Source organism: Cebus imitator, unplaced genomic scaffold (assembly GCF_001604975.1).
Source record: "Cebus imitator isolate Cc_AM_T3 unplaced genomic scaffold, Cebus_imitator-1.0 Scaffold14, whole genome shotgun sequence".
Lineage (NCBI taxonomy): Eukaryota > Metazoa > Chordata > Mammalia > Primates > Cebidae > Cebus > Cebus imitator.
The window spans coordinates 1221754-1247669 of NW_016107329.1; the positions used below are offsets into that span (position 1 = coordinate 1221754).

At 40.9% G+C, this 25916-nt stretch overlaps 2 protein-coding genes across 5 annotated transcripts in view; one reads left to right on the forward strand and one right to left on the reverse strand.

Moving 5' to 3' along the window:
* TPP2 (tripeptidyl peptidase 2) overlaps nucleotides 1-4877 on the forward strand; it is a 76652-nt gene extending 71775 nt beyond the window's left edge. For all 4 annotated transcript variants that reach the window (XR_001817282.2, XR_005195932.1, XM_017501381.2 and 1 more), the window contains 3 exons: nucleotides 312-519; nucleotides 2089-2208; nucleotides 3927-4877. Coding sequence is in view for 2 of the 4 variants with exons in the window: in XM_017501381.2 (XP_017356870.1) it covers nucleotides 312-519; nucleotides 2089-2208; nucleotides 3927-4016 (418 nt within the window). In the remaining 2 variants the exon portion in view is untranslated. The remainder of the gene's footprint in view (nucleotides 1-311; nucleotides 520-2088; nucleotides 2209-3926) is intronic.
* Nucleotides 4878-9605: 4728 nt separating this feature from the next.
* On the reverse strand, nucleotides 9606-18721 carry LOC108284605 (protein-lysine methyltransferase METTL21C). The gene is made up of 4 exons (XM_017501404.2): nucleotides 18240-18721; nucleotides 14691-14842; nucleotides 10910-11027; nucleotides 9606-10416 (listed from the first exon to the last, which is right to left on the reverse strand). The coding sequence occupies exons 1-4, from the start codon at nucleotides 18532-18534 to the stop codon at nucleotides 10022-10024; spliced, it is 960 nt and encodes a 319-aa protein (XP_017356893.1). The 5' UTR covers nucleotides 18535-18721; the 3' UTR covers nucleotides 9606-10021.
* Nucleotides 18722-25916: the final 7195 nt, after the last annotated feature.

Consider the following 25916-nt stretch of genomic DNA (forward strand, 5'->3'; position numbering starts at 1 on the left):
AAAAAAAAAAAAAAAAGAGTTGTATAGCTAACAGAATTTAGAATAGTAATTAACCTTTTGAGTCTGTTGCTTCTGGCATTCTGTTTCAACAAGGTGCAGCTACCCTAACTCATTTAATCTATATGTGTAATATAGTAGCTCATTTGATATTTATTAATAAGGCATTTGATATACAATACAAACATATGTACCTGAATATACAGTATTTCTGCATTACAAATCTTAGGCAAAAGAATACATGAGTTTAAGCTCAGATAAGACTTTAAAGACATTTTACTGATATCTGAAATATTTTTAAATTTGCTGTACAGTGACATGGACAAACAAAAATCCACCCTCGTAGATGCCCTTTGTAGGAAAGGTTGTGCCCTGGCAGACCATCTTCTTCACACCCAGGCCCAAGATGGAGCCATTTCCACTGATGCAGAAGGAAAGGAGGAGGAGGGAGAAAGTCCTTTGGATTCTCTGGCAGAAACATTTTGGGAAACTACAAAATGGACTGATCTTTTTGACAATAAGGTAACCTTTCTGCTTCTTGTTTCAGCAGAGTTTTGGGGGTTACCTCACAGACCTCTCTTGTGCCCATTGCTGGTTTTAAAAGAGTGAAGGTAAAGGGAAGGAGGCTAAGCTGAGCTCTGAATATGACCTTATGTGTAGCCTAGTACTTCATGTTTGTCTCGCCTTTTTTAAAAACCAGTTTGAGAATGTATGTAGTCGGTTTTTATTTAAACCAGTTATGTATGTAGCTAAATTAAGCAAGTCTTCTAGAAAATGTCTTCATTCCTACCCATCTCTATTTATGTGCCAATTTGTTGGTGGTAGGAGATTGGTTGAGGGGGCATACTGGTTAGTTTAGATGTTGCTTATTTTCCTCAAGACCCTCGAATCTTCTTTTCCTGTGGAAATAAAGTAAATGGAGTCAGTGGGATTCCCCTCACAGACCATCCTTTTGTTTTAGTAGACAAGTGCATGTTCTCAGGATTAACTGGTAATTTGCAGTAAAGAACCCTGGAAGTGGGAAGAAAAATTCTTCTGTGCTTCAGATTTTGCCAGCACAGTGCAGTGGTACACTTATAGAAGGTACTCAGTTATATTTGGGAAACTGAAGGAGCCAGTATTGCAGCAGAGGTTAGGAATTTGAATCTGAAATTAGACCCCTTGAGTCTTGAGTTTGGCTCCTGCCTCTGCCACTTTTATATGTGACCTTAGGTAAGTTACTAAATTTTGATACCTTAGTTTCTTATCTACACGACCTTCCATAGGCTGTGATGAATGAGTATTAAGTACGTGCAAGGTCCCCAACCATACTTGCTGTTATTGCGAACAATTATTGAAGGCCTACTGTGTGCCAAACACTACTTAGTACTGGAAACATGAAGATGAATAAGAACCTGGTTTCTTCTTTGAGAAATGTACAGAGATTGGAAAACACTTGATGACCATCATAATAAAATTGTTATAGATCATTCTATTTTTGCAATAATGCTACTGTATTAGGGGCTATGCATTCTATTACCTGTCTGTTTACTGTGTTTGTGGAAGCAATTGTTGAACACTTTAGTTGGCTTTAGAATACAAATCAATGTCATAGAACTTTCTTTGAGTACATTCCCCACATTCCAAAGTAAAGACCAAATATATATATAAATGACTACAAGTATATTTGACAGATGCAATAATTACAAGTAAAATTTGTACCAAAGAAACTATGTTTATATAATCTAATACTTGTTTTTTGAATTCTATCCTCATTTGCAATTTTGGCAGTTTATACTGACTCTACATTTTTGTATTTCTATCCTGATTTGCATCTTTGTAATTAATGTTAGCTCTGATTTCTTATGCATGCAGAGGTATTTTTAAATGAATTTCCACAGCTAATAATTTCAAATATTAGTTTTCTTCCCCCCAAAAAACATAGTTCCATCTATGGAATACTAATTTTAAAGATTTTTTAAAATTGTACTTGATGTACCATATTTATTTCAAAAGCTACACTTCTGTTAAAGCCTTAATTTTATTGTTAAAGCTAATGCCTTAAAATGTAAATTATTTTATAAACAAGCTTTATCATGTTTTATATTATAGGTTTTGACATTTGCATATAAGCATGCATTAGTAAATAAAATGTATGGGAGAGGCCTTAAATTTGCAACTAAACTTGTGGAAGAAAAACCAACAAAAGAAAACTGGAAAAATTGTATTCAAGTAAGTGGTATTTACAGTGTCACTGTTAAGCATCACTTTGATATTGCATAGTGACAAGATAAGTAGAAAGGATTAGGGTTGGGACACAACAATGCTGGTTTTATTGTGACCAGTTATTACACTAATAAGAGTAATGTGAACTATAGAATAAATATGCTATTTACATTTTAAAAACACTGTTCGCTGCTATCCAAAAAACTGATATTAGCCTTAAATGTTTTCAACAAGGGCAAAATGCATTGTGAATTTTGTAAAAGTAGAAGCCAGTTTTTCTTCATGAAGGAAACAATTCCTTTTGGAGTTTATATTTGATTTTATTCTTCATTTGAGATGGTAGGCATTTTTAAAATTATTTTACCATATGTCATATTATGTGCAGAGAATTTCTATAGTTGAGCCTTCTGCACAAGTTAGTTGTCACGTAAAAAAATTTAACTTAATTCTACAGAAGTTATTTTAGTCTGACCTCGTCTTTGTACATGCATAATTGGTTTATACCTGAAGGATACGTGAAGGCAGGGGAGTTTGGTAGTGCCAGAGGGGTAAGCGTAGGTCAGTTGTACTTTATATGTAAGGCATGCTTTGAACTTTACAAACCGACCAGTAGAAAATGTTTGATAATTAGAGTAAGCTATAGTTCATATTTACTCTGAGAGCTTTTTGTTAACCTTCACCAGTCAGTCCAAATTGTAAGATATTTTAAATAAGCTCCTTCAGATCTTTGACTAGATTGAGAGAACCCTTTCTGGAACCAGGTGTTGATGTGTCTAATGTGGTTCTCATCACGTGGAACCTGATCCCTGAGCGCTTAGGTTTGTAAAGCCAGTGATCTCTGCAGACTTTCACATCAGGGAGTGTTTCATAACTTGCCTACCCTCCACTCTGCCCCCTGCTGCCTGTCCTGCACACAGCATCTGGAAAAAATGCCTTTTGTCCCCTACTGTTGAATCTCCATCACATTTGGAATAAAATCCAAACACTCCTCTGTGGCCCATAAGCCCCCTGCCTACCTCTCCAGCTTTATTTCTTATCGTACTTACTCGTATAAACTCTGCTTCTGCCACACCAGCATCTCTGCTTGGCAGAAACAGCCATACCTGTTACTACCAGAGGACCTTAGCGCTAACTGCTCTGGCCAGATGGAATGTCTTTCCCAGATTTTCACACAGATTTCTTGTCATTCAAACTCAACTTAAGTGTCACCTCCATAGAGATCCTTTCTTAACCATCTGACTCCCCACTTAGTTTATATTATATCAAATATTATTTCTACTGTATACCTGATAAATATCTTGTTTACTCATCTATTTATTAATTTGCCTATTCTTTGTTTTCCCTAAAAATGAGAGGTGAATTTGTTCAGCGCTGTTTTCCCAATGTTTGACATGATAGTTAACTCAGAAAATATGAATGAAAGGAAGTTAGGTAGGTAGGAAGTAAAGGAACTAGTAAATTAAGTTGAAAGGAAGAAGACAGGTTAATAGGAAAGAGGGAAAGAGGGATAATAATGAGAATTGGTTGGCTGGTTGGAAAGTTGGTTGATAGTAAGAAAAGTTCGTTGCTGGAAAGGAAGATCAATGGGTCGGTAACAGTGGGTTCGTGGAAGGAAGGCTCTATATGCTACTACCTTATTGTTACGAAATATTTAATACAGAATTAATTCTAAATATTGAGCTTTAAACCGTCACTTTTTTAAAAATAATATTATTTTGTTGTAGCTGATGAAGTTACTTGGATGGACCCATTGTGCATCTTTCACTGAAAACTGGCTCCCCATCATGTATCCTCCCGATTATTGTGTATTCTAAAATAGGAAACAAGACTTTCAATTTTAAAAAAGAACGTTTTATAGTGAATGGATATAAAAACAATTTGTGGCATTTTTAGTCTAATGCATGTTTTCATCCACTATCCAATACTGATTATTAAAATGACGTGTATTTATCAGAGAATTCACTGACGTGTGGCTTAATACATGTAAATCTAGACCTCTGACATCATGGTGTTTTCTTAATGCCTCACATTGCTGGCACAGGGATGTGCCCTGCCTGCTGGCACCTAGGCCTTGGAGTTGGGTTGCAGCTTATTACATGCATGACAGGTTTTGAAAGGTAACTTTTAACTGCAAACCTGTAAAGTTCTATTTTTTATTTTATAAATGAACAGGGTTTTAACATACTCAACTTTAGTTTTTTTCAATCGTGTGAAGGCCTTAAAAAAACTACATTAAATGTAGCTAAAATTATTTATTGGACTAAAAATTAACAGAACTTCATTTCCAGATTTTTTTTTTTTTTTTTTTTTTTGGCAAATGTTTACATTCAATTAAGGGGAAAAAATAGAACCAGCACAAATGAGTGGCAATTGCTGGAGCACAACTGCTTCAATAGATCTTTACCTTGGGGTAATTACAGGCAAGTCATTTTCACATCCTCTTGAAGTGCAAAGCATCAGAATGAACTCTGTGAATACATGCGTAAGTGCCAGACAGCTGAATCTTTATCAGGTATTGTAAAGATACACATATGATATGTTTATTAAAATTGAAATAATGTAAAACACGTGAATAAATGTGCAAAACCAAGATCACAGTACACCATATGCACTCTGGTACCTGAATTTTTTTTTTTTTTTTTAAATAATAAAAGTGAATATTGAAGCTTCTTAAACTTTGCCTTAATTTTTCATAAATAATATTTGGGGTTATAAAAGAATACATTAAGTACATAGACAAAAAATGTTAAACATAAGGTAATCTATTTTACAGTGTTTCTTATAGGCTTGCAGTTATTTTAGTATATTTCCAATTGTTATTGTGTGTGATTAACTTTTGTGTACATCTAACTTTTGACTACTACACGTGCATCTCTCATCACTCTTCCACCGAATAAACAGACACAAGTAGTATTAAAAAGGTTATAATCCCTTATCTAATGGCAAATTGTGTGTGTGTGTGTGTGTGTGTGTGTGTGTGTGTATGATTTTTTAATCTTGTTCTTTTAAAATTTACCCCTGCAAAAGGCCTACCAGCAACCCTGTCTAGTCATTTATAACTGTTTTTGCTTTATCTCATGAAATTGTTAGAGCCTTTATGAAAAAAATAAATACATGTATACGCATATTGTACACAACTTCTGGGATATCTAGGGTCTAAATTCTATCCATGAACAGCTGCATGCATGTTCTGTCTCATGCATTCATGGACTTTCACCTGTACAAACATACAGGTCCCCATTTGTATAGATTTAGTCCAGTAAGAGAATGGAGAAGCTCAGTAAAGGTAGGATGACTTCCCAAGGTCATACTGCCGACTGACTGACTGGTAATTAATTACAGACCTTGTTTTATAACCCAGGTTTTGCTATTTCAAGTTAGTACTACATACAGCAGGAATCAGTAACGTTTGGCCCTTTAACCCAAACTGGACTGCTGCCTGTTTTTGTAAATAAAGTTTTATTGCAACAGAGCCATGCCTATTCATTTATGACTCCTGTAACTGGAGGCAGTTACACGAAGCTGCCACGTTAGCTCCTGCTTCCTGTCTGAATCATTCTGCATTTCTGTGGTGAAAGTGGACCCAAGTAAGTTCTAGATGTCCTCAGTAAAATCATTACTGTTTCTATGTGATTACATTAAAAATAACGCAAGGAATAGGATGGTACTTTAAAAAGTCAAGCAGTTTTCCTGTTTCTGATCACAATAGCCAATGTTTGTGCACACCCACTGAAAACAACTGAAAAAAAAACTAGGTAAAAATAATGTTTTAAAGAAGTACTAGAGATAGTACAGAGTGTGTGCCCAGTATTAGTTCTGTGGCCCCTTTCCGATGGTAAAAGGCAGGTCCCATCTCATGGGATTTCTTTCCTTCCTCATATTAGCCTGCTTCCTGGGAGAACTTCTCTTTACCCCAGAAGAGCCCCGCCTACTCCTCCTCTTAGGCACCACAAATCTCAAACTCTTTCTCCCTCTACCCCCAGCTCTAATGAAATGTGCAGGGGCTGGATGACTAGAAGCCGCAGCCTGGGTCTCTTCTGACAAGGCAAATCGCTTGACCCCCGTGAATCTCCTTAAGAAAATTAACGGTGTTGATTCAATGTGTCTGTAACAACTAAAAAATTATTTCATTTGAATTAACTGAGTCTTTTCCTCCACTGTGTTTCCTTCTCTGTCTTCCCAACAACCCAGCATTCAGAATACATGTGTCTTTGTCTTTCCTTGTAGGATTTAAATCAGAGAAGCCTGCATAGGGAGATAAATAAGAGGTATCCTTGCCATCTCCCCTAAAGTGGGAAGGGAGGAAACCTTGAATGGGGAAAAGTTTTTGAGGAATAAATTGGGAAACTGAACTTCATGAGTCTGAGTCTGAACGTAGTAAACCAGGGGGAGAAAAATGTATCAGTAGTCATGGGTGGTAAACTAAAAAAGGGAAGCCGACTAAGTAAAATCCTGGAAACTACAATGGAAAGATGTAAGTGCTGCTCTAACATGAAGGGTTCTTGGGCATCCATCCCATCAGCAGAATCTCCACCTGCCCTCCTGATACCCTGAGAGAGCCAGGTCAGGATGTGATGGTGCAGCACCTGCCAGCACTTTGCTGTAAAATGCCTCTGCACTCAGTTCTGCAAATATAGTGCTTTAGTTTAAAACCCCTGCTTTTGTGAGAGGATTTCAAACAACAGTGAATTCAAGCTGAGTCCTCTCAAGGGACAAACATACAGAACTACAGTCTCAATGTCAGTGCCAAGGGTCAGGTTTTCACTGTGCAGCTGGGGCTGCCTGCATACCCAGACACGTAAACCAGATTCACTCTAGAATCAGCCAGGTCTTACCCAAAATGCGAATAGAAGAAAAAGCAACTAAAAATGTATTTTGTAATTTCATTTTGTGTGTGATTTTAAGCCACCTCAGAACTCAGCTGTCTACAATAATTTATTTTCACTAGTAAGTCATATGCCTGGAATTTGGCAGATCTAAACTGGACTTGGGCTAGATGGTTCCAAGCCTGAGTCATTAAGATGTGCAATTTACAGAAACAACAGAGGCTAGAGGAACAAGTTAAAGGACACTCTTAATGATGCAGTCTGCATAATGCAGTAGTATGAAATTCTACAAAAAACTAAGATGAAGGGAGGATCAGATTTCAGAGACATACTAGTTAATCCAATTAGGACCTCATTGGGTTCTGATTGAAACTAAAAATAAATGTCGTAACACTTTGAGACAATAGAACATTTGAACACTACATTACTTAATAATATAAAATACTTTAGATGTGATAGTATTATGGTTATGTATCTTGTATAGATAGAAGCTGAATTTACAGAAGGAATGATTTTTCTGATTCAAATCAATAGGGGAACAGAGAAAGGAATGGTTTAAATTAAGCATGATTTTCCATAAGTTGAAATGTACTTATTTAGCGGAATATTGGCCTACAGTTGCCATATAATAAACTACACGTATTTAAAATGTGCAATTAGCCTACTTTCCTCTATTTAAAAATTTCTGGAATCGTTTAAAGAAAAAGGACATCAATTCAGCCATTCTAAAAGAACACTTCATTTACAAAATAAGCATAAGATCATATTCCTTTGCCCTGGAAATGTGAAAAGTCTGAGAAGAGATTTAAGGGATTGAGTTTCATTGCTGTAATTTTCTTAATAGATTCCACTGCATTGTGTATTTGAAAGGTAGAGGATTTGAAAGAAAATTTGTATAACATTTGGGACAAACCAGAGTTGTTTTTTTTTTAACAGCTTTATTGAAGTGTAATGTACATATCATAGAGTTTAACCATGTCAACTGTGCAGTCTAATGTCTAGAATGCAGCCATCAGCACAATCTGGGTTTTTAGCACTTGGCCAGTCATCTGGAAGAATTCCCTCAAGCTCATTTGTAGCCAGTCTACATTCCCACCCCTAGCTCCAGACAGCCAGTGATCAGCTTTCTAATTCTGTAGTTTTTCTAGAAATTTCATATGCATGGAATCATACAATATGTAATTTTTTGTGTCTTTCACTTAGCGTAGTGTTCTTGAGTTTCAGCCACTTTAGGTGTATCTGTTCACTCTCTGTTGCTGCTGCATATACTGCATTGTGAGATGTACCACATTTTGTTCATTCACCAGTTGATGGATGTTTGGATTGTTTATATTTGAGGCCATTATGAATAATGCTGCTGTACTGCTGTGAACGTTTGTTTACAAGTCTTTGTGTGGACATATCTTTTAAAGTAATGTAGGGTAGTTATCTAGGAATGAAATTACTGAGATTATTTCTTTTTACATTGTAAGAAACTAGCAGACCATTTTCAAAATGTGTACCATTTGACATTCCCACTAGCAATATGTGAGACTTGTAAGCTTTGCACATCCTCAGCAACACTTGATGAATCACCAAATTTACCTTAGAGACTCATAGACTCATATTCTCAGTAGGCAATATCAATAAAGAAAATAGAGACAAATATTTGGAATTATGGCTAGAATATCCATTTGTTCCTTAAACTTACAGGTACTTCTTGTTTTACAGGCAGATTTAAAGATCACTAAGAAATACCAATATGTATGAACATCAGTAAATCATACTAATTGCTGTCTCAGTTATTGCCTCTTTAAAGTACTACTTCTTGTGAATCAGATCTTCCCACCAGGCTCTTGAGGAGTGTCTTGATTCTTCTTGACCTTTTTATTTTCACATGATTTTAGAATTAGCTTGACAAATTCCACAGGAAAGTATATTGGGATTTTTACAATGATTTCACATAGGCTGTTGATCAATTTGGAGAAAACTGACATATTTACAGTGTCTCCTAATGCACAAACTTGATGTCTCCCCATTTAGGTTAGTTTTAATTTGCCTCAATAATGCTAGATACATTTGCATGCACTTCTTGCTTTGTTAGATTTAATCCTAAGTATTCAATATTGCAATTGTAAGTGGTATCTTTATTTAAATTTCATTTTCTATTTGTAGTTGGAATTTACAAATAAAATTGAGCTTTCAATATTGACATTTGGCCACCTTGCTAAACTCTTACAAATTCCAGTATCAATGTGGATTGCCTGCAGTTCCAGAGGTTGGCAAACTATGCGCTGTGAGCCAAATTTAACAGGCTAAAAAGGTTCTTACCTTTTCATAAATGGTTGTAAAAGAAAAAAAAGAAAAAGAATTTGATGTAGAACAGTATGTGACCTGTGCCCTGGAGAGTCTAAAATATTTATTGTTAAAAGAAAAAAAAGCAGACAATACAGAAATTAACTAGAAATTATTAAAGATAATTGACACGGAGGGAGAGTATTTGTAAATTATCTTAAGAAGTTCCTAAAACAACATCCATTTTCTCATTTTAGCAGTTTTTATTTTTAAGCCTATTAACTTTTCTATCACTCAATATCCTTTTTTTTTTTTTTTGCTGCAGTTAAAAAATCTGTAAAAATAGATTCTTCAAACTTAAATATAGTGACCCTGTCAAGCCCAGTTTCAAAAAGCATGTGACAATATATTGAGAAGTTTAAAAATGTGCTATAGCAGAAATAGGGAAGAAATTTACTTAGTAATTTATCCATGTAAGATTTATTAAAGATGTAACCAAGACTTTGGAACCAACAAAGCTACTTTCATATTTTTATGGTATTCTTTCTAGATATTTAGATTAACCAGATCCTCTTAAATAAGTTACTTGAGAAAGTTTCTGCAGTATTGTTACATTTGTTCTAAGTATACAAGTTGTTTCTCTGTACTACCTTCTCAATCCTATAAAAGAAGTCTTTATTACCAAAGCAATTTCTAACACATTACTCAAAAGATTGGATTTAGTCCCATTTTAGTATCCCCTTAAAAAGTTTGACTGATGACTCTGGATATTCAGCCAACAGTGTTGTGTCAAAAACTTGCTTGAATTTATCTAAAAATTCATAGTCGGTGCTGAATCTGAACTTGTTTGCCCAAAGCAGCACCGTCCCTGGCTGGGAAAGGTACACCATGGTGGTGAGCAGCTTGTCCAGGAAGTAGTGATGGTAGACCACATCCGAGGCTAGGACATAATCATAGTAAAAAGCTGACTTGGGAAAGTTTTTTTCTAGGTCTTCACCCCATACCAGTTCTTTCACTTCAGGCAGATGTGCTGTACATTGTAGTGTGTTTTTTAGAAGATTGTATTGAAGGTTTCCCAGGACATCAGGCAAATCCGTTGCTGTGACTTGAGCTCCTAAGAGAAAAAGAAAAATTGCAATAATGATCTGGAAACAGTTGGGCAGCCACAGTGTACATATACCCAGGGAGAAACACGAGAAACAACTGGATTCCTTAGCCTTGGCTCTACTGGGTGGGCTGAACACGTGTGACTCAATGCGGGCTGGCTAAAGTTTCTCATGAGCAGTCTTGCCCTGTGCACTGTAAGACGGTGAGCAGCCTCCCTGGCCTCCAACCACCTCACCCTCCCCCGGGCTTGACAACAGAGATTCAGAGTCACGCCTCTGGACTCAACTTTGTCCCATGGAAACTGGGTGATTAGAGATTAACCTCCCTGAGACTTGATAATCTCTGTGGATAATAGTAATTCCTGCCACATGGCATTTGGGGAAGATTCACTGAGAGAAGTCAGGGCCAGGCACCTAAACCACAGCCTGTCATATAGTAAGCACTTGCTATCGCGGTTACAGTAAAGTTCTGGGCACTAGGTCAGGAATAAACAAACAAACCTAAAATACTGGCCACAGTGGAAACAAGGCCTGGTCCGGCACCAATTTCAAGTATTTTTGCATCTTGGAAATTCAGTTCCTCAGCATGTTCCTCCAAATATTGACACAAAGCCATAGCCTAAAAGAAATAATTATAACTTTTCATGTGGGCATTGGAACATTGGAAACCAGTAGCAACCCTTTCTGGCACTCAAATTTAAATACTAAAAGACACGTTATTAAATATGTTCAGTTTATGTTCATAAGAACCCAAATGTATGCTCAATGCCATATTTAGACCTCTGAAATAGAGAAGTTATAGTAAATTGCTTCTATCTAAGGAACTGGGGAAGCAGATTTGTTAAATTGCCTCCATCAGATTTGCTCAATTTCCAAAGAACAGGAAGAACAGCAGATCAGCTTAGCTATTTCCAATCAGGACAATGTTGGGCTAAAGAAACAGCAATTTCTTCCTCTGGTTTAATCATGTCGGGTCTCCAACTCCTTTAAGAATGTTGTTTTATATTAGAATTCTTTCTTGTAAGAGAGTTTTTTTAATTATAGAAATAATTTTTTAATGTCATTTTATAAACTTGAACACCTCTTTCTTGACTCCTTTACCAAAATTCAGGTTGGCTAATGCATTGGCGTCTAGAGCAACGGGGCAGTGACTTTTTAAGTGGTTCATCTAAGAAACAGGCTGTTGAGAAACTGCTTCTCAGACTCCAGGGTGCAAACAAATCCCTTGGGTAGCTTGTTATAGATGCAGATCCTCATTCAGTAGGTTGAGAATGGGGCTCAAGAGGCTGCACGTCTAAACAAGCCCCGACATGGTGCTCATCTGCTGGCCCACGGACCGCACTTTGAGTAGCAGCAAGGAGATTTTTTTAAATGTTTTATATATGAAAAATCTTTTTTTTTAATACAGGAAATCAAACATCCCTTTCTTCTTTATACCTTCCCTTCTGCCTCCACCTTCCCCTAACCCTTCTACAAAGGAGTAAAGAGTATTTGATTTGCATTGATTGATGAGATGTTTACATTTATGGCAATGAGGCATCAACTAGCAGTGCCCTGGATTTGAGAGATTAGGAAGATGACATAGTTGCTTCAATTTGCGTATGAATAGCCTAGAGTCAGGAATGTGAACACTGTGATTTAAAAAAACAATGAACTCTATAATTTACTTACACATTTAGGCCCTAGCTAAAGATATGCCCCATCTTCCTCGGGACTCTACTTTCTATTTGGGGCCCAGTTGGAGTGGGGCAGCCAGGATGGCTGGAGACGCGCCACTCTTAGGATTACCAACGGTAGGCTTAGTTGCCAACTTGACCCTGTAAGCCACTCCATTTCATCCTCATCTGTTCATATTGAACTTCCACAGGCAACGATGAACATGACACAGTCACCTCGACTGTCTGGGAACTCAGGGGTGGGGCTGGGGGACCAGGTAAGCCAAATACAAACTGCGTTCCGGGCAGGTAAGTGCTGGAGAGGAGGCATACAGCAGGGTGAGGGGAGAGGGGTCTCCACGGAGCCGCCGAGGCTTCGGGGCCAACTTCCAGCACCAACCGCAGCACGCTGCAAGGAGCTCCAGAGTTTACAAGGGAAGTTTTGGAGAAAAGAGTTCTTTGGTCCTTACGGAGAGAAGCTAAGTATCTGCTGTGGGGGCTGGGGGAAAGGAGTCAGTATCAGGAAGAGAGTGTCACCTAGAGCCATCTAGAGGGCAGCTCTGAGGAACTTCCTGCAGATAGCCGCAGGCCTCCTTCCAGGTGCCCTGCCATGGGAGGGGCTGGCCCCAGGGGTGTCATCTGGAGATAAAGGTTTTCTTGGGGACAGCCATGTCTTTTGACATTGCAAACATTCCCCCCAGCCCCTAGTCCTGTTAGCAAACTCTGAAGGGATCTTTTCACAGAGCTGCACCTGAAGTCACATGGAAAGGGCACTGTCTCATTTTAGATAACCTTTTGTGTGGCTTTCAGGAAACAGGTTTCATGAGAGGCTGATGTTTGGTGCATGAATCATGCCTTGTTCAAAATGAAACAGGTGGGCAAATACTCTTTTTTCTGATCTCTTTCTAAATTTTTTTCTTTTTTTAAGAGAGATGGGGGTCTCACTGTGCTGCCCAGACTGGTCTCAAACTCCTGAACTCAAGCACTCCTCTTGCCTCAGCCTCACAGTGCTGGGGTGACAGGTGTAAGCCACATGCCGGCCTCTGATCTCTTGTCACTACACCACTTTGTCACTACACCACTGCTGTTGTCTATTTGCCTAATGTATTATAATAGAAAGCTGTGAGTTGTTTGGTGATTTTCAAACTTGTTTTCAAGGCAAAGAAAAGCCTTTGGTTGAAACAAATTATATGCATAAGGTGTAAAAATAGAGCTTCCTGTTGGAGAGTGGGTGAAGGTGGACCCCCTAAGAGCCTGGAGCCCTTCTGCTACCCTTCTCCCCATGCTGTGTCATCCACAGGGTTCCTGAGGGAGCCCCAAGGAACTGATAACCAGGACTACTCAATACGGGGGCCGTGGTGCAACAGATGTGCATCACGTGGGAACGTGTAAGAACTGCGCCCCACCCCAGACCTCCTGAATCAGAATCTGCATTTGAACAAGACTGCAGATTGAGAAGTTCTGATCTGGAGCCTCTCTAAGTATTGACAATGTCTGCAATGGGAAAAGCGATGGCGCTGGCTCCAAGGGCCACTGCCCAGCTTGGCTCTGCCCTGCACCCCAGTCAGGAGCTTTACCACACCAGCGGACTGGCCTGCGTCCCCATTTCCTCAACTGAAAGGTGGAAAGAAAGAATATTACATTAATGACGACAGCTCATGTGAGCTTACACTAGGACTTCATTTAATCTCACAACCTAAAATTAATTCTTGTAATTCTGAGCATCATGTCAGGAGTGCTGTAGGCATTACCACTACCCTAGTTTTAAAAATGGTAATGAAGGCAAACAGAGGTGAGGTGAACGTTTGCGACCACCCAGGCTGGAAATGAAAGCTTTTCCTACTCAAAATCCAGAGGACTGCCCCATTTCAGCACCATGCTCTCAAGGCTGTGGCAGCGGTGACATGTCATGAAGTCATGCCTCCTAAATCCCTACCAACACGGCCCAGGTGGAAAAGAGAAGAATGGCTGGCTGGGTGCGTTGGCTCATGCCTGTAATCCCAGCATTTTGGGAGGCCGAGGAGGGAGGATCACTTAAGGTCAGGAGTTCGAGACCAGCCTGGTCAATATGGTGAAACCCTGTCTCTACTAAAAATACAAAAATTAGCCAGGTGTGGTGGCAGGTACCTGTAGTCCCGGCTACTTGGGAGGCTGAGGCAGAAGAATCGCTTAAACCAGGGAGGTGGAGGTTGCAGTGAGCCAATATGATGTCACTGCACTCCAGCCTGGGCGACAGAGCGAGACTCTGTCTCAACAAAAAAGAGATGGATGGCTGAGGGTCGGTGGGAGTGGCTGGGAGATGCCCACTGCAAAGTCTAAACTCTAAACCCCTGAGTTTTTTCTTAACAGTTCATATAAATTTTGCATTCACCTCCTCATATAGCTGAGTTTGTTTAATATAAAAATATTTCAAGAAACAGAGCTTAAGGCAAAACCAGTGCTTCTGAAAAAATACTGTTTTGCTGATCACAAGCACACCACCAACATCCCCCAGGGCACGAGCAATTGAACCTCAAATTGAGAGACACAGGATATGAAGGAACTTGACATATTGTCCAAGGCAACTCCGAAGTATGCAATTGTTATCTGCAGAAATCCTGACATCACAAACGTGACAGTTCTCTCACCCCTGGCCACACCACCGCTCCGTAACTCTCTATGGATTCCTGGATGACAATCTCCTTTCCTGCAAACCGATAATGCTCCTGAGTGTAGCTGGCATAATCTGTAGGAACAAATTTCTGGAGGCTATGAAGAGATTGTTCTATCTTGTTGGAATCTGTGAAGCAGAAAAATAAAATGGGGTTTATAATTTGTTAAAATCCTGTGCAAAGACACACTTGGTACAATTGCTAAGACGGCATTAGATTCAGCGATCTTCCTTAGGAACAGAGAGGATAATGCTGCGCAGGAGAATGGCTGTAAACTGGCATAAAATTGAATTTTATGAGGCAATGGGGACAGGAAATTTGAATGTGACATTTTTATAGGATGACAAAATGCCAAAAGATGCTCTGGGCCTTTCCTTATTTAGGGAAGGACAGAAGAGGTATGGATTCGCTCCCAACCTATGTTTTTCTGATGGAAAAATGGCAAACTTACCAGCAAAATGGCACGAATGAGCTGTCTGGATACAGAGGAACTAGGTAAACACAGACTTGCCTTTATTTATTTATTTAGAGTCGGAGTCTTGCTCTGTCACTCGGGCTGGAGTGCAGTGGCATTATCTCAGCTCACTGCAACCTCCACCTCCCGGGTTCAAGTGATTCTCCTGCCTCAGCCACGTGAGTAGCTGGGATTACAGGCATGCGCCACCACACACGGCTAATTTTTGTATTTTTAACAGAGACAGGGTTTCACCATGTTGACCAGGCTCGACTCGAACACCTGACCACGTGATCCACCTGCCTCAGCCTCCCAAAGTCCTGGCGTAAGCCACCGCGCCCAGACAGACCTGCCTATTTTTAGGTCTTGAAGTGAGGTAACATTCCCACATGTTGGCTGGAGCCTGTTCCTTCAACCTTTCCTACAATTGCTGCTCAAAAGGTAGAGGCCACCCAAGCCCAGCCAGCCCCACAGCCCTGGGGGAAGTTGGCAGCTGAGCTCTGGCTATTAAGTTACTACTGCTTTAAATACTCCTTTAAACCCATGACACACACTAGCAGCTCTCAAATGGCATATAAAATGAGAGGAAAAGAGCACCTGATCGGGCTGACATGGGATCACAAGTGTTTGCAGGTTTCCCAGAGTGTTGGAATAAAAAGAGCAGTGAGTCAAAGTGTGGGGAAGAAGGATCAGGAGCAGGGGAGAAGGTGTTGGTCCCAGCGGTGGCAAAGAATTACCAGTGTGGAGACTGTCGGCGGTGGTGGGGTGGGGGGCGGGCAGGGAAGAATGTCACTTCTGTTTGCATGAAACCTGCCTTTGTGGCCTGAGATATGACTGGAAAATTTTTAACTGGGGGTAAAATATGAGCTTTGAAAAAATCCGGAAGGGGCAGCCGGCGAACATTGGAAGTGTTTTAATCTGAAATAGACACTCCGGGTGGAAGGCAGAAGGAGGTGAATGAGAGGCGAAGGGAAGCGGGCCCTGGAAGAAACGCGGTCGGCAGGGCGTTCCCCAGGTCGGGGACGGGCCCCGCAGGTGTCGGACGTCTCACTCATGCCATACACACTGGAACCGTTCCTTGCCACCGCTCTGCAAAGCCTGCTGACAGCTCCACAGTAAGTAGAGGAATTTGGAGGGAGCCTTTAGAAATAGTCACAACCATTTGACAATGTCTGTTGAATTTAATTAAGAACAAAACCTGGAGCTTGTATTTTATATGTTTGTATATATTTTCATTTAGTTTCCCTAGAAATTCATTTTTGTTTTATATTACAAAAGTATCAGTGTGCAGCACACTAAAAAATATATGAATGAAGTGACTCATTTGTAAATGAGCATCACAGGTGCCTTCCACTCTTCGGAGTGTTGTTTTTGGCTGTGATTTTGATTTAGTATGTCCTACCACTTTGAAGGAGAATTCTCTGCCCTGACAAAAAGGTGAGCTTCCAGAAACCTGGGACCTCAGTGAACTTGCAAGACCCCTCTATAAAAGGTAGCCAATTCAGTCCTGAGACCGTGTCCTTTCTGTCACCTGCCCCGGTAGGAGGTTGTAGGGAGATCGTAGGGGAAGGAGGGAGCCCTGTAGCTCTCCCCACCTTTTTTGGGAAGCCACTGATACTTAACAGAACCCTAGCTCCTACCACATGGCTGAGAAGGTGACCCTGAATTCTGGCTTAGAGGCAGGAAGAAGGCAGAAAAGTATAGGCTGATTGATGTTTAATAACCAGTTCAGCCAGAGGGGAAGAAGCGTTGATTGACAGGGTTTGATGATTGCTCTGGAGTAAATACTCCCACCCCGGCGATTTCAGAGGAGCATTGTGACGTCACTGGGGAAAGACGTGCAGTACTTCACCACTGTGTAGGGTTCCTACCGTACGGATACCATATACATGATTAATCTCGAGAGCACAGATATTAGGAAGATGTAGTAGAATAATTGATGAGTTTTGAGTATTTATCTCCTTTGCTTTTAATATGCCTTTGTCTTTGATATAATCTATTTAATCATAAGATTCTAACTTAAATTGAATGATGGTCATATTTAACAACGAGCTAGAAAAGTTGCTGAAATTCAGGTGCCGATACAAGCCATCTCCAACAGACTACTCGGTGGTGGCTCAGAGCATCAGGGACCCGTACCAGCCCCTGCGGGCTTCCCTGCCCTGCCCCACTCTCATCCAAGCCATGCCTGTCCCTCCTCTCACATGTCACCGTCTGGGGACTTATTTTTCTCTAGAGACTAAGAAGAGTTAGTAGGGGGCTGATTTTGAATAGCTCATCATTTCAGAGGTAAATAAACTGACAATTAAGCTTGACAGCTACACTCTCCCAATCAACATTGTAAAGAAACATAGACATACACGTCTTCTGTAAGACCCTGTGAGGTTCTACAAAGATAAACAAATGTATGTTTATGGCGCCTTAAACATTTTCATTTATTCTAGCTGTACTCTTCTGATAGTTTTACAGAAATCAGATTTTCAGATAAGGTAGAGTTGCATTTTTGTGTAAACAATTCAGTAAAAATAGATACCATTCTCATTTATTAGTGTTGGAATGAATTTTTTTTTACCACTTTTAATTTTAAACACTCTAAATGCTGCATCTTGGCATTTATTAGCTCATTTGTTGTATCTGTTATTTATTTACAACTGAATCCATGCCCAGAAATGTAACCCTAAACTGTTATATTGTCCTAATGGGAAAATACAGTTTGATTTATAAAGATTCATTGTATGGCAAAGCTGCCAAGAATGCATTTTGGTGAAAAACAGAAACAAATCTAGATTTTTTTTCTTCTAAGTTCTTGTTACAAAAATATAGCAATCTTAGATCTATACATACAATAAAAACAAATGTGTGAACTTTGATAAGTACATCATGAAAAAACAGAATTACTTTTAATGCTATGTTTATGCTTGCAAAACACCATTTTTCCACTAAGCTTCATTATAGTAAAAAATCTAGTGGTAAAAGGAAATGGAAATTCTTGTCACTGAAATTTACTTGAAAACGTCATTGCCGGGAAAGCAACTGAGGAAAACTGTTGAAGTGATGAAGAAGGAGGTTACCTTCTACGGGTCCCCCGGTGCTGTCTTTCTGCAGAACCCCCTTCTTCTCGGCCCCTAACCAGCCACCTGGCGAGCTCGGTTCTTCTCCCTGGCGCCCAGGCTGCTGCGCGGAGCTCAGACACATGTCCATAGCCGGAGCCTGCAGAGAGGAAAGAACTGGACAAGGCTGGAGGCGCTCAGCCCAAGACATTCCCCGAGGGCTCCGAAAGGTGTAGCTTATCTGAGCTGAAAAGAACGCCTTGCTTTTCAGCTTAGTTCCCTGAGTGAGCAAAGCAGCCACCCAAGGAGCTGTCATCCCGGCTTCTCAGAGCAAGATACAGGGAAACCGTGAAGCATTACTGAACCTATGTGTGTGAAGAAATACAGGAACAGCAGCTGTGACCTGGAAACCGGTTTTTTGCTGCTCGGGGGCCTATACCAAGTTTTGTTCTTTTGAAAAGTTATTCTTTGCCATCCTCCTCCCCACTCCAAATATTGTAGCCCATCACTAGGTTCTGGGACTCGAAACTGTGTCTCTAATAACTTTTGGACTAAATCGTGAAATCTGTCCAGACTTGCATGCCACGGGGGGTACATGTGGATTCTGGGGTTAATGACATCATGGATGAGAAGCTGGATTTTGGAGCAAACACAAGGCTGCCCTGCTTTCCTCTGGGGCTCCATTGCAAGACAGTGGAAAGCACTGGGGCTGGGGCCAGGAGCTCGATTTGGCTACTGCCCTAAAACTGGGCAACTCACTCAGTCCTCTCAGGGACCATTCTGTCATCAGTGAAAAAGCGATCATAATATCCGCCTACCTCCTAAGGCTGTGGTGAGACACGGAAGAGCGAACGTGATGATTAAAGTACAGGAAATGGTACCTGGTACAGAACAAGAGACCTAGTTGTTGGGATCATTGATGGGTCCCAAAATAACAATGCCTGACATTGCTGGAGGAATTCCCACATTGTTGCTGCACATAGTTCTTGAAGGGCTTGGTGTATATTCATTGAATCCTCACAACAACCCTATGAAGTAGACACTGACATGACGCCTGTCTCAGATGAGATAAATTCAGGCTCAAAATTGCCCTCAGAGAACAAAGCACAAGAAAGTTCGCCAGGCCCCCACCGTGTGGGTAATTCCATCTACACCTGTGAGGCCACGTGCCCCACATATGTCTACACAACAGATTTCAAAGAAATGTGACTGTGGTGGAAGTAATGTAGCATTTCAAAGATGGTCATCAGTACAGTTTTACAAACAACCAACTATTCACCCCAATTTTCCAGCTTACCCAGACAGCCAAGAATGATCTACCAGGCTGTGCTTCACTGGAGAATCTGTTTCTCTTACAGATGCTCACTTGCTTCTTCTTTCCAGCTTTTCCATAACTCCAGGAAGTTAATTGTTCCCCTAGAAAATAGCAGACTGGTGGTTAGAAAGTAGCTGAAGGGTCCACAGTGTAGACATCTCAGCACTGCGGTGAGAAAACTGCCTGCCTTTGACTCTTGGCTGTGCCATGTACAATCCTTGTAAATAATGCAGACGATGGTGACACCTGGTTCATATTATGGTTGTGGGAATTAAGCCCATGCAAAGCCTCCTGCACATACAATATTGACTGCTGTTATTGTCTCCACCGTTACAGAGGAGACACATAGTGTGACATTGTATACCGAATTTCAACCTGACACCATGGACCCTGCACATTAAATCTAAGATATCTTCATTTCTCATGCAAGAAAAGTACCATTTTCAGTGAAATGCCAGTGACAGTTTTCCTTGTGAAATGAAATGATAGCCTCTCCATCACTATAGCCATGATAAATTAATTTTTCCCAAAGACAGCCGTGCATTAAAAAGCAATCTAGAAAAGAACTGCTGTAATCTACTGACTGACTGTTAATACTTCAGCACATCTATGATCTACATCACGTTTGTATTTAATAAAGAATTGGAAATGACTCCTTGTTAGTATGCCCCAAATCATTTTGAACTGTTAGTTTAAACGTAGCTTTACCTTATGCAGCAGACGAGATTTGAGGGTTCTGTGCACCCTTTAACCCCCAGTGTTTTATATAGGCCTACACCTGAAAGGATTAGCATTTTATGAACAAAAGCCAGCCAGTGGAAGTCCAAGTTATTTAGGGTAGCATTATCTACCAGTCCTCATAGACACATTACTTTGCTAGAATTCTCTCTCTTTCTTTCTCTCTCTCTCATACACAAGCACATACACACAGTCCTAGCAACAGTAGATGGAACTGCCCTCAAAAGATACAGGAATATCACTCCAGTAGAGCAGAGGCTTCCCCGTGGCATCCAGTTGGTGTGACATGGCTGGAAACATTAGACTGCCAGTTCACTTTTAAAAGAAGTGGGTGTGGGCAGTTGCACAAGTCTGCAAATTTTGTGCTCATTTGCCAAACTCCGGTAGCCACAGGGAGGACATGCCTGCCCAGCCTCTGCCTAGGACCCATATCCTGGCAGCCAGAAAGAACACAAGGATGTACCAAGAGGAAGGGAATGCTTCTGGGAGGAAGAAAGGAGAACGTCTATCCATGAGACGGGACAGGAGTCAAAGGCTTGAAGTTGAATCTGGGAGATTTAGAAGGAGCAGAGCAAATAGGAAATCAGAAAAGCTCTTCCAAGAAAAAGTAAGCCATTGTGATTTATTTAATTGAAAAAGGGACAGTTCAAAGGGAAAGAGGAAAATCATGTCATGTGCTCATTTGTGAAGCTCAGAAACCCTTAAAATAGAATATAGGTCATGTAAAGTAAAGCCGCAGACGAATGGGAATGAAAGCATCATTTGTGATAGGCTACATTCAACCAGGGAGTTGGAGGAATGGTGTTTTAACTCCAGTAGCTATAAAAGCCTGTTTTTGGTTTTTTACCCACCCTTGGTGCTCGTTTCTCTGGTGTCACTATTTTGTGTTCCCTATGTCAGTTTCTTTTCACTCAGGATGTTCATCTAGATGAGCTGCGGTTCCATATAAATCATCTTTCCCGCATGCTTCAGTGATGGGGGATGAGCCGGCATTTGTTCCAGCTCTGTCATTCCAGTGCTTTCTTATTCCCAAAATGCATCCAGTTCCATGATTGCATTCTGCATCTCTATCCCTTATTTCTTCCAGGTATCACCAGTCCCTATGAGAAATAGTAAAAAGATTGTCATCAGTACAATTTTACAAAAAACTTTTGAAAACTGATTGCAATGTACATGAATATATGCGTATATGTTTATATACATATATACACACAGACATGCATTTGCATTCATTCTACAAGCTTTAAAGTAAAGCAAAGGACAAAGGAAAATATTTAATTTCCTTTAATTCTACTTCTAGAGAAAGAAACCTCACTAACATTTTTTTTGGATCCACTTCCAGGCTTTTTTTTGGTATAAGCTTTTTAAAAGCAATTTTACTGAAAATGTGACTGGACAGAAACATGTACCTCTTTAACTTAGCATCCTATTAAGAGTTCCTTTTTAATACTTTCTTCAAAGTCATCTGTTACATAGCTGCTTTAACATATCAGAGCTCTATTGCCTGGAGCTAGAGCACAGTAGATCAAAGGCTCTTAAATGCTGGACTTAAATGTAGGCAGGATTGTAGAATGAATGCGTGTGTGTGTGTCCTGGAGGATGAGGGGCTGGAAAATTGGGATCATTGATTGGTCAGGGTGAGGAGGATGAAGTCATCAGGATGTGGAACCTGTGTCCTTTGGTGACTCTGCTTCTTGTGAGGTCCTTCAGACCTGCTGATGCCAGTGGTTTTATGCAGGATGTGAAAGAACATCTTGAACAGAAAACAACATTTCATATGGTCCAAATCGCCCAGAAGCTTTAACATGCATGAACTCTAGACTATGGCAATTCTTGTTCACAGGCTTGAGAAGGAACCAAGAAGTTGAATTCCCTGTCTGAGAATTGTTTCCTGACATGTGGTAGCACCTGGCACATAGTAGGTGGTGTAGTTGCTGAATTTGTTGTTGAGCAAAGCTTTGAGTACCCAGGCAGCCGTGGGAAGACTCCGAAGGTTCACGGAGGGGTTGGCGGGGGGCAGGGCAGGGAGGGAACAGAGCAGGGACACACAAGTTGTTTTCAAATAGTTGAAGTGCAGCCCATGAAAAGGATTAGTCCTCTTGCACAGCTCCAGAGGGCACGCTGATTAAGTCAGTTACCGGGAAGCAGATTTGGGCTCAACAGGAAAGAACTTTCTATCTGACAAGCAGAGCAGTGGAACAATTGATCACAAGAAGCCTCCATAATGGAAAGTGGGCCAGATTTGGAGTCAGACGATACTAGATTGGATCAAAGACTCAATAAGGAGGCTATTAATGTGCTGTCACTCGCCTCTGTCCATCAGTGTGAGCACTGCCCTTTTTCCTATGGAATCTGGCTCTTTTGGGCTGTGGTTGTCAAGGGAGAATCCTCCCCTCCTGCCAAAGGCACATTCAGCAAATCTGAGGGAGACATTTTTGGTTATCACAATAGGGGGTGGGATGCTCCTGGCATCTAGTGAATAGAGGATGGTGTGAAACCTCCTACAGTGCACAGGGCAGCCCCTCACAGCAAAGAATTACCCGGCTCACAATGTCTACAGTGCAAAGATCAAGCCACCTTGGGACAGGCAAAGGATTGGCATTGCCATGAAGGGTAAACCCCAGTTGTCATCCTAGGTGTCTACTGACTGAGTGATCTCAGGTGAGTTGTTCCCACCTCCCCTGTGTCTCAGTTTTCATCTATATGCTGAAGGTGGATTCACATTGATCTAGGGACCAATCCTGAGCTGCATCTTCGAAGCATCCTAGCAGCCCCCAACTTACTTAGTCTGGTTTCTCGAAGAAGCAGACACAAAGGCAGGGATTTGAGTGAAAGTATTTAATTTAGAGAGTATGAATAATACAGCAAGGAAAGTGGATGCAACCCATGGAAAGGGTGACATCTTGCCACATGTGTGCCACAAGACCAACAAGAGCAGCAGGCGACCAGAGCTTAATCCCATGGGGAGATACTGGGAAAGGAGGCAGAACATACACTTCAGAATGATTCCACTCCAGCTTCAGAGAGCTCCTGTGGTATTTTTCCACCAGGACCTCAGCTACACGTGCAGAGCAGTAGCCGGGGCACTCCAACACGTCTGACAGGCGTGAGAGAGGCCAGAACAGCATCTGCTACAGCTTCATAAGATGCCATCATTCCTTTCCAGAATCATCAGGAGCAAGTGAAATTTTATATATCTGAAAGAATCTGGCACAGTGTCAGGTGCTCAGAAGGTCCTCAATAAGTAAATGTCTCATATTATCTTGCATGTTGTTCAAGCAGAGGATTGAGTCACAGCATTCTTTGGAAGGGTCCTGAATCACTCACCTAATCATATGGAAAAGCTGAGCACCTGAAACTGTCCCAAGAAACTTTATTAAAGTAATCAGGGGAGAAGGGAGGTAGGGAAATGAGACTAAAGAAGCTTGCAGTATGTCCAGCACTGATTATGAGGTCAACCTGCTCTCTGACCCACTTCCTTGTAGTTGTTTGTCTGTTGTCCTAAAATCACCTAGACCTTATTACAAGATTATAGATTCCCTTATCTGCTCTAGAGATAACAACTGGAGCCTTATGAAGTGTTTCTTTCCCTTTGACATATTCTTTCATGACCTGCATGCCACTAAAACCACCGACATCAGCAGGTCTGAAGGATCTCATAAGAAGCTGACTCACCAAAGGACACAGGTTCCACATCCTGATGATTTCATCCTCCTCACTCTGACCAATCAATGACCCCAATTTTCCAGCCCCTCACCCTCCAAGATCCCCTTTAAGACCCCAACTCAGAACTCTTGGGGAGATAGATTTGAGGATCTCCTTCTATCTCCTCACTAGGAGCCTTGCAATCATTAAACTCTTTCTCTGCTGCCTCCCTGCTGTCTCAGTGTATTGGTATGCTACTACACAGTGGGCATATAAACCTGTTGGTACTATAACACACCCCACCTTGAAATATAAAGGGTCCAGGTCTGCTCAGTTTCCAGAGCTCTCAGCAGGAAGAGTTCATGGACCTTCTTTTTAAACATTGTCATTGAAGGTCACAACAGCAGTCACCATCGCTGTGTATCTATGGTCAAGATTCAATGTTTAGGGGAAAAGATTCTGAATGCTCTAACTTAATCCTAAATTCACCCCTGTAGTCAGGTCTGGGTTGTATGGGAAGCCTTGCACCAAATCACAAGGAGAAGGCTGGCAACTCAAAGAAGGGAGGCAGGGCCATAACCCATAAGAAACAAAGGGTATAACAGCCCTCCTACCCTTCTTCTCACCCTGTGCATACACACTTCCTTATTTCCATAAATATAATTTCGCAATGGAGACTCACCCTCTCTACAAGGGAAAATAACCTGAAGTCTCCTCCAGCTATTGAAACTAAAGGGAATGGAGTTGCACTTCCCCAGGTCCAAACCTCTAGGTGATGTCCATTTCTTCCCTGATTCCATTGTTTCTTCCATAATAGGCACATGATCCCAGGGTACCACTGACAATAACTTGATTGGCTGTTTCACCACAGCTTGCCATGGACTGTTATTCCTGTTCCCATCCCAGAATATGTGTAGGAGGCTCATTGCTTTCCACATTGATCTTTCCCGAAAGTTCCACAAAGGAAGAGATACTGATCAGAAAAATGAAAGACACATCCACCATGCTTACCTATAAGGGATACTCGGTGGGAATTCATTCCCAGAGAAGTGAGGGTTTCACTGGAGACGCTGACATTCTTTAAGAACCCTGGGAACCACTAACATTCAATGTGTGTGATTTTCAGTGTATAATGGAGAAAAGGTCACAGTGAAATCATGCAATTTCATGACTTCTGGTCCCTCAGTTAGCTGGTAACACAGTGGCCCGAAGGTCAGAACCGTTTCTGTCAAATGGTCCAGGGCTGCTGCAATGCCTCCCCACCCAGCCCTGCATTAGCCAGACATCTGGGGAGTCTGCCCCTGAGAGCAGCCCCTGAGAGTGCCAGCTGCTTCTATGTGGGATGCAAAGATTGAGGCCACATAGAAACACTTGTGCCTCGGGATCTTAAGATGAGATGCTTCCTGCCTTGGATTTGACTCTGGTAACAATTAAATCCTGTACCCACTCAGGTACAATGTCAAATCTCCACCTGCAGAGAAAGGAATTTTGTAAACTAAAATTTGTCAGAATTGTAAACTAAAATTTTTCAGACATGGAAAATTTTACTTCTGTTTCATCTTAGATTATAAACATTACCAGTGAAGCAAGAAAGAATAACCCTCCTTTCTTTCTTTTCTCTAGAGTAAAACAATCCAATAGGTTTGGAAACAGCAGTGAAGTTATAATCATTTTATTTTAAAAATATTTTTAAAATAGTGCATGCCTGTCCCTAAGCATTCAAGCCCCATCCTTCACTGCAGGGGACGTCCTGGCTGTCCATAAATCATCTGCCTTGTAAAGTGGCTCTGATCAAAGGCCAATGCATTGCCTTGATGGACTTATATACATTTTGGAGAATAGATACATACTTAGTTGTTTACTTTTATTTTCAATTTTCTTTCCCCAATCCAATCCTTAAGACAGATTTCCCCTCAAAGAAATTGTATTGTAATTTTAGAAAAATCTCCAACTGCAACTATGTGTAAATCACAACTGGTAACTGTCAGGTTTCATGTTAT

Coding starts and splice junctions, on each gene's coding strand:
- LOC108284605 (XM_017501404.2), bottom strand. CDS start 18,534: ATGACAGCTCCTTGGGTGGCTGCTTTGCTCACTCAGGGAACTAAGCTG. Junction 14,843..18,239: donor CACCGGGGGACCCGTAGAAG/GTAACCTCCTTC, acceptor TCTGCTTCACAG/ATTCCAACAAGATAGAACAA. Junction 11,028..14,690: donor GAGCGGTGGTGTGGCCAGGG/GTGAGAGAACTG, acceptor TATTTCTTTTAG/GCTATGGCTTTGTGTCAATA.